At 43.2% G+C, this 14,421-nt stretch overlaps 1 protein-coding gene across 1 annotated transcript in view; it reads left to right on the forward strand.

The window, feature by feature from the left end:
• Nucleotides 1–14,421, forward strand: part of CDC42BPB (CDC42 binding protein kinase beta) — a 903,752-nt gene that overhangs the window by 157,936 nt on the left and 731,395 nt on the right. The window contains exon 5 of the mRNA XM_069207298.1: nucleotides 11,921–12,069. Coding sequence (XP_069063399.1) covers nucleotides 11,921–12,069 — 149 coding nt within the window. The remainder of the gene's footprint in view (nucleotides 1–11,920; nucleotides 12,070–14,421) is intronic.

Consider the following 14,421-nt stretch of genomic DNA (forward strand, 5'->3'; position numbering starts at 1 on the left):
ATTTCTGAACACATGGCCTCTATGAAAAGCCTGTACTTCTCACCCTCATTGCCCTGAGAGCCAAGTGCGGAAAGAGTTATACTGTGCTCAGTTCGTAGAGCAATAGTGGGGCAGTACCCCAAGACGCCAGAGGCAAACCACTTCAACCATAATTTTGGGGCTCAGTAGAGTTTTTCTGCCTTCTGTAAACCGGGTCTTATAACGCGCCTGATTGTGTTGTAATACCTTGAGATGATGACCCATACAAATTTTAACCCCTACAAACAAATCATGAAACTCCCATAAGAAAATGTGCCTTTTCTGTATGGTCTCCCCCTCTATCTACGTCAATATATAGTCTTCAATCGTGCTTTCTATTCTTTTATAGTCGATCCAGTTTTGATCACCTGGGTTGATTTAACAACCTTCGGGGTGTCCATGCTTTTCTTGGGCCTACTTCGACAAACTGTAGTTGAAGAATTATAGGCTGATGGAACGAACTTCGTTTCGGTTCTGTCCTCGGTGTCACTCCAAGGTTCCCTACACCGATCAACACTTGGTATGTAATTTGTGACTGTCTCCGGAACACAGAGAAGAAACCTGCGACACCTGTAGATCTTTTTGGTTAAAGAAGAGTCTCCGTACCCAAAGTGCGCGTCGACTGGAAATGGTGTCCAAGGCAACAGAAGACACACCCTACACTTTTGGGGACAAGCATGCGCAGGAAGAAGTAGGGCACCGCGCAGGCTTATCCATTAGAGACTCTGATTCGGACCGAGACTCGGATGTTGAGAGCCAATCCATCACACCGGTGCTGTACGTGAGTACTTCGGAACCATTCCACCAAACAAAGACTATTAAAAAGACTTCTGCATTTGTCACTGGTCCTCCAATGCCCTCGGGCCATGGTAGGAGCTAAAAAACACATTCGGAGGGCCTACCGTCTGATTCGGTGCTGAAAATGCATAAGACCAACATGCATTCAGCACTGACCAAAACAGACATCTCTGTCTGTTTTGGCCTCGAGCCCAAAATCGGGCATATCTACTTCGGAGCCTAAAACCTCTTTCGCAACCAAAATTTTCGGTTCAAGTTAAAAATTCTGTGTCAAAACCTTCGGAACTGAAAACTGACATCACTAAACATCCTGCTGTTACAGAGGAGTCATCTTCCATAGAACCAATACTTGAAGTAATGGATGCTAAACTGCGCAAGCTTCAAATACAAAAAGGAACAGGAAGGACTATAGCCTTTTCTCTTGCTCCAATTAAAAGGAGACTCACATTTCAAGGGACGCTTGGCCTCCTCCTAAGAGTCTCCAAGGAAAAGGACAAGGCTCCAGAACGACCTTCGCCTTCACCACCTCATTTTCCTTTATTTCCGTCTACTCCACCACCACCACAGTCATCTCCATATTTCACACAATTCTCTCCAGAAACATCATCAGCATCACTTCATAGGGATAATTTAAGTGATGATAGATAGGATGCAGAACCATGGGATCTGTATAATCCTGATCCACTGATCCCATTTTATCTAATGACATTGACTTATATCCAGCAATGCCATCTCCCTCTGAAGATAACACTGCTTACAATCAAATAATAGCTAGAGCAACTGGGTATCTTAACGTCCAGTTACACACCTGCCCAATTGAAGAGGACTTGTTATTTAATACTTTAACTACTACATACAAACAGCCCCAATGTCTCCCTATGCTTCCAGGCATGCTCAGACATGCTACTGACAAAGCAAGGATCATTACACCTAGGGTCGATTTAAAAATACAAAGCTGCACCCTCTGCTCCAGCTTTTATAAGAACAGTTACCACCTGACTCCATAGTGGTAAGCATGGTGTGGAAACGTGCCTACAGTCAGTCTACAGGGGATGCTCCTCCTCCAGACAAGGAGAGTAAAGAATTAGACACAGCGGGCAAAAGAGTGTCTGCTCAAGCTGCCAATCTCTGGAGAATTGCAAATTCTCAGGCACTCCTGGCGAGGTATGATAGAGCCCACTGGGATGAAAGGGAAGAATTATTGCAATATCTTCCACAGGAACATCAAAAAAGAGGACTGGAAATAGTAGCAGAGGGCCAGGCCATTTCAAACAATGCAATCAGATGTGCTACTGATGCAGCTGACACATCAGCGGGGGGGTCAACAATAGTATAATGATAAGAAGAAATGCATTGTTAAGGTGCTCAGGTTTTAAACCTGAAATACAACAAGCTGTATTAAACATGCCTTTTGATAAATAGCATTTATTTGGGCCAGAGGTAGATGCCACCATAGAAAATCTTTAAAAAAGACTCTGAAACAGCTAAAGCCATGGGCATGTTATATACCACACCTTCTGAGGGCACTTTTTGTAGGCCACAGTTTAGAGGTGGTTTCAAAACATCAACCATAGAGCCATCTCCACTTCACAACAAAAACAAGGAACACATTTTTATAACAGGGGTTCCTTTAGAGGATCATACATAGGCTCAATCAATAGAGGAAGAGGTAAAACATCTGCCTCTAGAGGTTCTTCTTCCACAACAAAACAGTGACTTTTTACAAATCACCACAGCACATACATCTCCTGTGGGAGGAAGACTGGTAAATTTCTATCCGCAGAGGTACAACATCACCACAGATCAGTGGGTTCAATCAATTACCCAACATGGCTATTGTCTAGAACTCATTTCTACTCAACCAAATATCCCACCACGTTTCCACAAACTCTCTCATGACCATCTTACTCTACTAAAGGAGGAGGTACAGTCCCTTCATCTCAAAAAACGCTATAGAACCAGTCTATACATCCCAACAAGGGTTAGGGGTATATTCACTTTCAGGCCTCTCAGTCCATATATACTTTCTGAGCATTTCCACATGGTCACTCTGCAAGATGCTTTTCCTCCATTACAGCAAGGGGATTACATGACAGCTTTGGATCTCAACGATGCTTATTTTCATATTCCCATACATCCAGCACACCGCAAATATCTAAGATTTGTCATTGCAGGAAAACATTACCTATTCAAGGTACTACCATTCGGGGTAAAAACAGCCCCAAGAGTATTCACAAAATTCTTGGCAGTGATAGCAGCATTTCTCAGAAGAAAACACATACACGTTTTCCCATATCTAGACAATTGGCTCATAAAAGCCAATACCATTCAAAACTGCCAGCAAAACACTCAGTACACAGTAAATCTTCTACACGATTTGGGGTTTACAACAAATTACCTCAGATCTCATCTTCAACCCTCACAAATACAGCCATATCTGGGAGAAATTCTGAAACCTCAGTCAGCATTAGCGTATCCAAACCCAATAAGGATTCAAGCTTTTCAAACTCATCTCTCAATTACAAGAGAGTCATACTTACACAGTGAGGCTAGTGATGCAACTGTTGGGAATGATGGCTTCCTACATAGCCACAGTTTCCCATGCAAGACTACACGTGTCAACAGCAACAGTGCCTTTCAACAGTGGTCCCAGTCACAGGGTCATCTTCTGGATCTGGTGTTGTTGGACCGCCAGACTCACCGCTCTCTGCAGTGGTGGAATCCCACTAACCTTTCAAAGAGGACCCTGTGCCTCAGATCACTCTCACGGCAGATGCATCACAGACAGGGTGGGGAGCTCACCTCAACAACCTCACCATACAGGGGAAATGGGATCCCATTTAACAGACTTATCACATCAACTATTTGGAATTGCTAGCATCTTTCTATCACTCAAGGCATTCCTTGCACAAATCTCACACAAGGTAGTGTTAGTCTGTACAGACAATATGACAACAATGTATTATCTGCAAAAACAGGGGGGCACACTCATCTCAATTGTCCCTTCTAGCTCAGACAATTTGGAAGTGGGTGATTCACAATCATATTTAATTACTGGCAGAATATCTCTGAGAAATGGATAATCAGTTAGAGGACCTTTTTAAGCAGGATGCAGCAACAAGTCCATGAATGGGAAATTCACCCACAAGTACTTCACCAATACTTTCAGTTATAGGGAATACCAGAGATAGATCTCTTCGCCACTGCAAAAAACTCAAACTGCCAAAATTTCACATCCAGATACCCTCACCCTCCCTCCAAGGGCAATGCTCTATGGATGAATTGGTCAGGGATATTTGCTTACGCTTTTCTGTCTCTCCCACTCATACCATTTCTAATATGCATATTGAAACAAACATCACTCACCATGATTCTTGTAGCCCCAACATTGGCACGTCAGCCTTGGTACACAACGCTGTTGGATCTGTCTGTGGTTCCACATCACAAACTTCCAAACAAACCAGATCTTTTGACTCAAAAGAAAGGTCAAATCAGACATCCAAACCCCAAAGCACTCAATCTTGCGATATGACTCCTGAAGTCACAGAGTTTGGCTACTTATAACTTCCTTCTGAATGTATAGACATTCTTAAAGAAGCACTCAGACCTACAACTAGACAGTGTTATGCTACTAAATGGAAACTTTTTAAATATTATTGTCAACCTAAAAATATTGATCCACATTGTCTGTTGTTTGCTACATTTGCAAAAGGCAAATCTAGCATACTCTTCTATTAAACTTAATTTAGCAGCCATAGCTGCTTACCTAAAAAAAGACAGCATGTTTCTTTATTTCGAATTCCTGTGATTAAGGCATTTATGGAAGGCATTAAGAGAATTATTCCACGCAGAGTTCTTCCAGCTTCTTTATGAAACCTTACAATTGTACTTACCAGACATGGGTCCACCATTTGAACCCATTCATTCTTGTGCTTTACAATTCCTTTCAGGGAAGGTTGATATATATATATATATTTTTTTATTAGCTATAACCTCTCTAAGAAGAGTTAGTGAAATACAAGCGTTCACTTTAGAGGAACCCTTCTTCCAAATACTCAAAGATAAAATAGTCCTTAGAACAGATCCTAAATTACTACCCAAGGTAGTATCACCATTTCTTATTAATCAATCAGTAGAGTTGCCAGTCGTCTTCCCACTGCCAGACTCAGTCGCTGAAAGAGCTCTCCATAGACTGGATGTTAAAACGACCTCTCATATCTTATATTGACAGGACAAAAATGTTTTAGGAAATCAAAACAACTATTTATTCCTTTTTCAATGCCTCACAAGGGTAATCCAGTTTCAAAGAATTGATTAGCTAGATGGATAGTCAAGTGTATCCAAACTTGTTATCTTAAAGCTAAAGGCAACTACCAGTAGCTCCTAAAGCACACTCTACCAGGACAAAATGTGCCTCTATGGCCTTTTTAGGAAATATTCCAATCACAGATATTTGTAAAGCTGCTACTTAGTCTACAGCACACCCATTTACTAAACACTAGCTTGTCAGCAAGCAAATGTTGGCCAAACACACCTTAGGACATCATTTCAAGCTACTCCAACTCCTACAGGCTAGCCACTGCTTATGTGGGAGGGGACTTCTTTACAGTCTAAGCAAAGCATGCGTATCTACAGCTACACATGCCATTGAACAGAAGATGTACCCAGTAGACATCTGTTTGTGGTATGTAGTGCTGTAGATTCACATGCACCCTCCCTCCTTCCCAGAAGCCTGTGGTCTTGGTAGTTCAATATATTGTAAATGTGTACATACACTGCATGAACATCTTTTATTAACTATCTACAAATACACACTCTTTACTTCAACCACCTGCGGGCAAATAATCTAACAAAGGACTCCATGCCCATGCACAATATCACCTATAGGAGGAGTCCCTTGATTTCGTGGCTCAAACATATTCTTCGAAGAAAATAAACTTGTAACACTCCGAGCCCAACACTAGATGGCAAACTTATGCAAAACATTTGAATCTACAGCACTACATGCCACGATCAAATGTCTACTGGGTACGTAACATTTTCCTTTTTGATAACTTGATCAGAAAATAAACTTTGTAATAATATGCTTTAGGTTGCCTGGCCTAGAACTGGCTTAAAACCAGTTCTGCCCATCAAACCCCCAGAACTGGATTACGCATCCTTGGCCTGGGAGACATATCAACAGTGGGTCAGTGGACAGTGGCTTGCCTCTAGGCTCAGGAAAAACCATTGGGTGATAACTGCTTACTACTTAGCAGGGATAACCTATATGGGAGTTGACGGAACAATTGGCTGAACAAAGGTCTACTTTAGCACTCTCTCTTTTGAATTGGAGATGCCAGGGAGGGCTTCTCCTATTAGGACTCTTCTAGACAGCTGTTTGGCGTGTCTCCCCTGTCTTTTTGCCTTCTGAACTTGTGGTTTTGAAGTCTGTTTTTGCTGGTTTATTGTCTCTGCACACTTTACCACTGCTAATCAGTGCTAAAGTGCAAGTGCTCCCCATATTAATTGTACTGTGGATTGATTTATCCATAATTAGCATATTTGATTTACTAATAGGTCCCTAGCAACGTGCCCTAGAAGTGCCCAGGGCCTGTGAATCAAATGCTACTAGTGGGCCTGCAGCACTGGTTGTGCCACCCACATTAGTAGCCCTGTAAACATGACTCAGACCTGCCATTGCAGTGTCTGTGTGTGCAGTTTTAAACTGTCAATTTGACTTGGCAAGTGTACCCACTTGCCAGGCCTCAACCTTCCCTTTTACTACATGTAAGGAACCCCTACGTTAGGCCCTAGGTAGCCCCCGGAGCAGGATGCAGTGTATGTTTAAGGTAGGACATATACTAGTGTGCTTTATATGTCCTAACAGTGAAATACTGCCAAATTCGGTTTTCACTGTGCAAGGCCTATCTCTCTCATAGGTTAACATGGGGGCTGCCTTTAAATATCCTTAAAGCGCAAATTCCCTTTGAGAGTAGATAAAAATGTGGAGTTTAGGGTCTCTGAACTCACAATTTAAAAATACATCTTTTAGTGAAGTTGGTTTTTAAATTGTCTGTTTGAAAATACCACTTTTAGAAAGTAGGCATTTTCTTGCTTATACCATTGTGTGACTCTGCCTGTTTGTGGATTCCCCGTCTGGGTCAGTTTGACAGTTGGCCTGTTCGCAAGTCTCCTCTAGAAAGTGACACAAAGGGGGCTGGGGTGTAGCCTGCATATCTTGATTAGCCATCTGTGCTGGAGGGGAAGGGAGGAGTGGTCATTCACACCTGAATGGACTGTGCCTGCCCTCACACAATGCAGTCTCCGACCCCCTGGTTTGTGTCTGGGGCCTGGCCTGGACAAGAAGGGATCTTGCAAACACTTGAAACTTTGCTTTGAAGTTTGCCAACTTCACAGGCAGAACAGGGTATTAGAAGAAGGCCCAAAACCCCAGATTTTTAGAGTCTTTCGAGAATCAAGAGGAACCTCTGCCCGTTAGAAGAGCTGAAAAGCTGAAGGAGGAGTACTGTCCCTTTGCTGTGTTGCTTTGCTGGACTTGCCTGCAGTTGCTGCTTCTGCCTGAAAAGAGTGCAAAGGGTGAACTTTGCTGTGTGTCCTACTTGAGAAAATTCTCCAAGGGCTTGGAGTAGAGCTTGCCTCCTGTTGGAAGTCTCAGGGACACCAAAGACTTCAGCTTCTTCGACCTGCAGCACTGGGAACTGGGCTTTTTGTGTTGTTCAAGAGAAGCAACCACCGCGCCGCTGGCCTGCACTGTGACCTGCCGACGCCGCACGGAGTCACTTTGCCCTGCTTCGCACTGTGATCCTGGTCTCACCGACGCAGTCATCGGACGACTTCACCGAGCCGCTGCTCGCACCGCGACCTGTGGGCCCCACACTCTGGCGTCACCTGCTCACACCGCAGCCTGGGCATTCCCGACGACCTCGCTCCTGCTGACCCCGGCGCCGCTGCCTTCACTGTGGCCTGTGGACACCGCTCGTGAGGAGCACGAAGCACCGTCCAGCGCCGCAGCCCCGGTCCACGGACGCCAGCACCATCGGCTCCAGTGTCGTCACCAGGCATCCTTGCCTGCACCGTGGCCTGAGGACACCGCTCGTGAGGGTCAAGAAGCGCCGTCCTGCACTGCTGGCTTGGGCCTACCGACGACAGCTATTCCGCAACGACACCGCCGCTGCCTGCTCCGTGACCTGTGGACACCGCACATTACACCGCACATTGCACCGCCCCACTTCACACTGCAGCCCTGGTCTCACCGACGCCGCTGGACGCAGTCACCGAGCCACTGCCTGCACCGTGACCTGTGGGACCGCACGTCGCATCGTCCTGCTTCGCACCGCAGCCCCGACGCCATCCACGCCAGCGCACCTGATTTCATCAGCCTTGAGTTTGATCCCCGAGGTGCGTGACTTCAAGGGCCCGACGACTCCTGCACCGACTCCGGACCAGACACCGCGACGCCAGTGACGCCGCCCTCCGGAGCTCACCCCGAGGATCACGATACCCTGCAAATCCAAGGTACTGTTTGTGGGTCTTCCCGACACCGTAGCTGGCCCGCAACGCCGCTGCTGGCCTGAACTGTTGGTTTTGTTGATCACGACGCCGTGATAGCCCCAGATGGAGCTATCGACTTCAAGGAACTGTAGTTTTGAGTACATCTTGCATAATTCATATTTTTCTTACTGTATGTTGGATTCTTATTGTATTTGGTCTTGTTTTATATAAATAAATATTGGCTATTTTTCTAAAGCTGGTGTGGTGTCCTTTTGTAGTGTTTTCACTTATTACTGTGTGTTATGTGCAAATGCTTTACACATTGCTTCTGAGATAAGCCTGACTGCTCGTGCCAAGCTACCAAGGGGGTGAACAGGGGTTATCTGAGCGGGTATCTCCCTTATCCTGACTAGAGTGAGGGTCCCTAATTGGACAGAGTGTAGACCAACTGCCACCTAGAGACCCCATTTCTAACAACAGCCCATCCCAATTCACTGTAGAAGGCAAAACCAGTTCTGCCACCTATCACATTTTCAGAGCTAGAATACACATCTTTGGCTGGGAGAGAGGTAAGAGCTTTGACTCAGAGCCTATGAAAGGCCAATGTATGCTGACTGCTGACCACTTAGCAGGGATTAGCTATTTGAGAGTGGGCAGAAACAGCTAAAAGACCAAACACATGTTTAGCACTACCTCTTTTGACTTACCAAGGAATGTGTAGGAAAGTTGCCCTTTCTGCAGCGTCAACCTGGACTTTTTGCCTTTTGCTGGGCCTTATATTTTGGCTGGCTGTAGAACTTTGTTCACTTTAACCAGTGATAAAGTGCCCGTGCTCCCCCTTTCAACATGTTGAAATTGGCGGACCCCTGTTTGGCATACTAATCTTACTTGTAAGTCCAGAGTATTTGGTACAGTAGGTACCCCGGGCCAGCAAGTTAAATGTCATAAAGACATGTCCTTGCTTGTGACTGGTAAATGGGGCACTGGACCCAGACTATTACCCAAGTGACTTGCTGTCAGGACTATACGTTATTTCACATTGAGGATGAGCCATATTACTAACAGGTGCTCTGAAAGTCTGATATTGAAAATTGTGAATCATAACAGTAATTTTTTCTGGGATTATGGACTTTCGAAAATGTAATAAAAAAGTTCCAAGCTCAAAGTATACGTTTTGATAATCAACAGTTTTGGGACAATAGATTTTATCTGACTATATCTCACACTCCATCCTTTCTGAGAATGTATCACAAGTATGCTTGCCTTATCATTATTGGCTTAAATAATTGTCTTTGCCCAACAACTATTGTTTTTGCTTCAATGAAAACAAGTTACTTTGTGCATAGAACTACAGCTCCCAGGATGCCCCAGAATTATCTTGAAGGGCTACTGTATAAAAGTGATATATAAAAGGACTAATACACTGTGAACAAGACATGTTAGTCAAAACTCGTCAATGTTTGGCAAGATGCGGTTAATTGGTCATTAAGTGTTTGGAAATATGAAGCATCCGGGAGTGCAGCAAGTTTATTTGGAAAGGAAGTTGTTTTGGAGAGTGGTCAATCTCCAATGCTTGCACAGGCAGTAAGAGCACACCGCCAACCCCTCCACCCACCATTAATACTCTGCTTCCACCCATGATAATGAGCTGCATGTGTAATGGTTCAGTCCACATTAGTCATTAGCTTGTTGCCCTATGAATAATGGCAGTTTTTGATTACCTGAATACATCTACCTGAAAATGAAAGTGCTCCAGTGTCTGGGATTGTGTTCTATTGTAGTTCTCCTTTCATTCTTTATCTCTCCTCTTCGTATTTTAATATTTCTTAAGAGGGTAGTACAGCTCTCCAGGCAGTGGTAATGTGTCTCTTGCTTTCCACTTATTTAATCTGCAGTGCCCCACATCCAATGTGACCACTTCCTCTAAACCAGGCACCCATTGTGGAATGCTGTTGTCCATAGAGTATCATTGTTTTACCAACCAAGATGGCCATAATTATTTATTATTATCACGTTGATTCTGAATGTGGTGGTCATGCTGGAACTTCAATACAATAATTGACTATGTATGATACTTCTGCAAGAATGATACCCACGTTTGGATAACAACATCTTTACTTTTTTCTACATGTAGTCTTTTTAATTTATCTTGCATATGTATGTTGAGTTTGTGTGTTTTTTTTACTGTGGGTATGTCAGAAGGAGAAAGCAGGAATGAGTCAGTGAATGGATATATGAATACAAAGATGAGTGAAAGAGGTGTGATGTCTTAATGAGTGCCTAAACCCATAAGTGACAAAGCAGCCACTTTAGTTTATGAGCTCCCCTTTTGGCATTGCCAGTGCTTGTCATCAAGAGGTATAACTGCAGTTCCAGTACTCTTTGGAAAATGTTCCACTTGTTGCTATAATTAGGGCTTCCCTATGGAATATTGTTCAGACACATTCTGTGTTGATTATTGCATGCTGATTTGCATGTTGATTTCCTACCATAATACGGTTCGCCTAGTGACTTATGGTTCTCCCCAAAACCCAGTCTTCCCTGTTACTAATGTACTGCTTGATAATCTGTTCCTTAGGTATGTTTCTGATTATGATAGCGATTTGTTGCCAGTGGGCAGTGTCAACAACTGCAGTGTATAGAGCCAGTCTTCTAAAACGAATTTAGTGTTGAACATATACTTTTTTTTAAATATATTAAAGTGGTAGTCGTTTTCGTATCCATGTAAAGGTCTTGTTGGTTATCTCATTTTTATATACCGCACTCCAAAAGGCCTTTTTGCTGTTTGATTTAGTATCGTGGTGATGGTTTAGGCTAGATGAGAGGGTATCCTTACAGCGGTTAATATTACTAGGACTGTCAGCCTCAAGCATGCCTGTGTGTGAATTAAGTTCTGCTGCCTAACTGACCAAATGTATCTGCTGACCCAATATGTTCTGTCCAGCTACTATCGGGCTTTCATTGGCAGTTTATTTGCTCTCATGTTCTATTTTCTACAGGTTCCTTGTAATTCTGATTGCTAAGTTTTGTTGTGGTTCCACAGTATACAGGATCTCTTGAGCTGGTGTTGTGATTTACCATCAGTATTTGTGAATATGCTCGGGTGAGGGCTGTGTTGTGCCCATAGCATTGTTGTTGGATAAGATGTCATTATCATGTTTGTGTGTGTGGTTTTTGTATGTGGCTTTTAGAGGCCTCTCAGCTCCACTTGGCTATTTTGTGCTCTGATTTTTATTCATAAGCATCAGTTCTATTGTAATTCTAGTCTACTTCTTGTGATCTCTTTTGCAGTCATTGGGATTCAGGTGATTGAGTCATACCATATTTTTTTCTGTTTTACTGAAAGGATTTATGTAATATAGTAAATGTTTGCGGCCCATGATTTGTAAAGAACTATTATTCTTTCCATCTTATTTTATCATTTATTTTGATATGCCTGTACGGCTTTTTTTTTCACTACAGCATTCATTTTGCAGTCTTCGTTTATGTGTAAAAGTTTCTCGTGGTTAGTAATTTATATTTTTCTTTCCCAGTGCTCTTGCTTTTGTTTTAAAAAAATAATCTAACTGTATGTGTGTGTTTCATTCCTTTTTGTTCCTTCTCCGAATAGTATTTAGTGATGGACTATTATGTAGGTGGTGATTTGTTGACACTACTGAGCAAGTTTGAAGACCGGCTTCCTGAAGATATGGCACGGTTTTACCTTGCTGAAATGGTGCTCGCTATTCATTCCATTCATCAGCTGCACTACGTCCACAGGTAAAAAAGAGTCTCTTAGTTATCTACTTGTTTAATGTGCATTTACAACAAAAGCTTTATCTATAACATCAGTTATATATGTCTGAACCTTGTGGTCATGTAAAATCTCAATGTGGACTGTTTATTTTAAATGCTAGTTACATAATGTTGCAAAATAGTGGAAACCTTCTTTGGCAGCTGCTGGCGACCTGATTCAGATAGTTTTCTGCTTACCAGAAGAAACTGTGCTCTTCATTTTTTCTCTTTCAGACTAAAGTGAACCACTGACCCCTTCCCCTACGATATTGTGTCCCTTTTTATTCCACTTACGTTGTTTCAGGCTACAAAAAATGCAAGGTACAAAAAAATACGGTACCTGTTTATTGTATCCACCTTCCTGACCACTCGGAGAAAACCATAGTTGAATCAGACAAACCTATTATGTAGCATAAGCAGACCCAATAGTTTCATGACCATGAGATGAGTCAGCCTCAAAAGACCTAGTTGTGAAAGAAGACCAAATATCTAAATGTTTCAAAAGTTGGCACAGTTAAAGTGGGAGAATATTCCAAAGGAGGGCCTGCACCAGTATGACGTGGCCTCTGCTCCATTATCTCCTGCATTGGGGGGGGGCCTCATGGCCGAGGCCTATGTAACGCAGAGAGCAATACAGAGAGTTTGGAAAACCATGGAAGCCAAAATGAGAAGTCTGAAGAATTTTCAGAATGGCTGTTACTGAGTTGTATGCGTTGGCCTCAATTAGTTATCAGGCCACCATTTACTGAAGTGTCAAAGGAAGATGGAGCAGAAACGTGGGGTAACAAATGTATGCTAAAGTGCAGTTTTAAAATCTAGCTCCTCCTAGGACATCTGCACAGTGTGTCCCCATGGGATAAGACATCCTAAAGCTTTAGTGTAAGAGCCTGAACTAATTCGAACACTGAGAGGCCACGAAGTACCTATTGACAGGTCTGCATTCGACATAACCCGATATTCATTCTCACCATCAGACGAGGGATTGTAGTTGCACCATTTCAGAAACGCATCCACACAGGACAATCTTTACTTGGCTGTTTTGAACACCATTTCGCAGTTTTCTTTTCCAGCAATATTGCCTGTACCTAGTTCCACAGAACAATGTAACCCTTGATTGAGGATCACATTTACGTGACCCTTTCAGTGTGTGTTTCTCCATTGGGAAGGGTTCAATTCATTATGATACTCTCATCAATTCAATTTCTGTGAAAGCTAACTGCAACAGTTCAGTTTTTTCTTTGAGTTTTTTGCTGCGTTTGACATTGCAGGGCACCAGGCTAACCTACTACAGTAGAGCCAGTAGTTCATAGTTAAAAAGAAAAATAATGTGAGGCACATTTCTAAATGTTTAGAAGCCACCAGTTTCAGATGAGTGAATTAAATATGGCAAGCGTAATAGCAAAATGGCGTATATATCACAAAACTGCAGCAACAAGTATTCTCTGCTATGTAGCTATACTTATGTTATATTGCAGTCTCCAAAGCTGACTCTCTGACCCACCCCCTTGCTCTCTTCTATCTACCTCCATTTAGCCCTTCCTCAGTCTGATCACCAGTCAGCTGTCACTTCAATCTACTTATTCGACTACATCTTAATTCATGCTAGCCCCCTCGTCAACCACGCTGCCCTCCCTTCGTGCACGCTGATCCCACTTTTGCACACTGCCCACACCTTTGCACACTACCCACACTTTTCCATGGACAACCCCCCCCCCCCCCCCCCCCCCCCCCCCCTCACGCCATTCAGCCCTCTTCACCCATGCATTCCCCCATTTGTGTTCCTTCTATGGGAGAACACGTGCAATCTCTTTTCATACTGCAAAACCAACGCCTGTGACTGTAATAATAGATGAAAAGCCTGACGCTGGAACAGTTAGTTAATTGCCTTTATCGCCATTTGCGTCGGGAACGAGATGTGCTTTTATACACTGCATGTTCCCTCAGTTGCTTCTGTTTCATAGTGCTTTAAACGGCAGCTGTAAGTATTACCTGATTTACCTTTCCTCAGGGTAACGAACCCGAGAGGAAGAAAGGCTCTCTTGGTACTTCTGGATGTCAAAGGTGTATTACGGAGGTCACAGCAGATATCAGGAGAGAGCACTTAACCCACTTCTTCGCCGCTTGCATGATTTTGTAAATCCCACTACCCTTCTTTTTTTTACTAGCGATAATCCGCATCTATTTAACGTTTCCATCACACTTATGTTGACTCTTTATGCCCGCTGCCTCTAATCCTCTCTAATGCCTTCGAATTAGGGTGTTCGACGAAAGCTAACGGATGGAACATTCATTCATAGGGTGTAACTCACTTCCATTTCTTTCAGTGACACTTGACTA

The sequence above is a fragment of the Pleurodeles waltl genome, chromosome 9 (genome assembly GCF_031143425.1).
Source record: "Pleurodeles waltl isolate 20211129_DDA chromosome 9, aPleWal1.hap1.20221129, whole genome shotgun sequence".
Taxonomy (NCBI): domain Eukaryota; kingdom Metazoa; phylum Chordata; class Amphibia; order Caudata; family Salamandridae; genus Pleurodeles; species Pleurodeles waltl.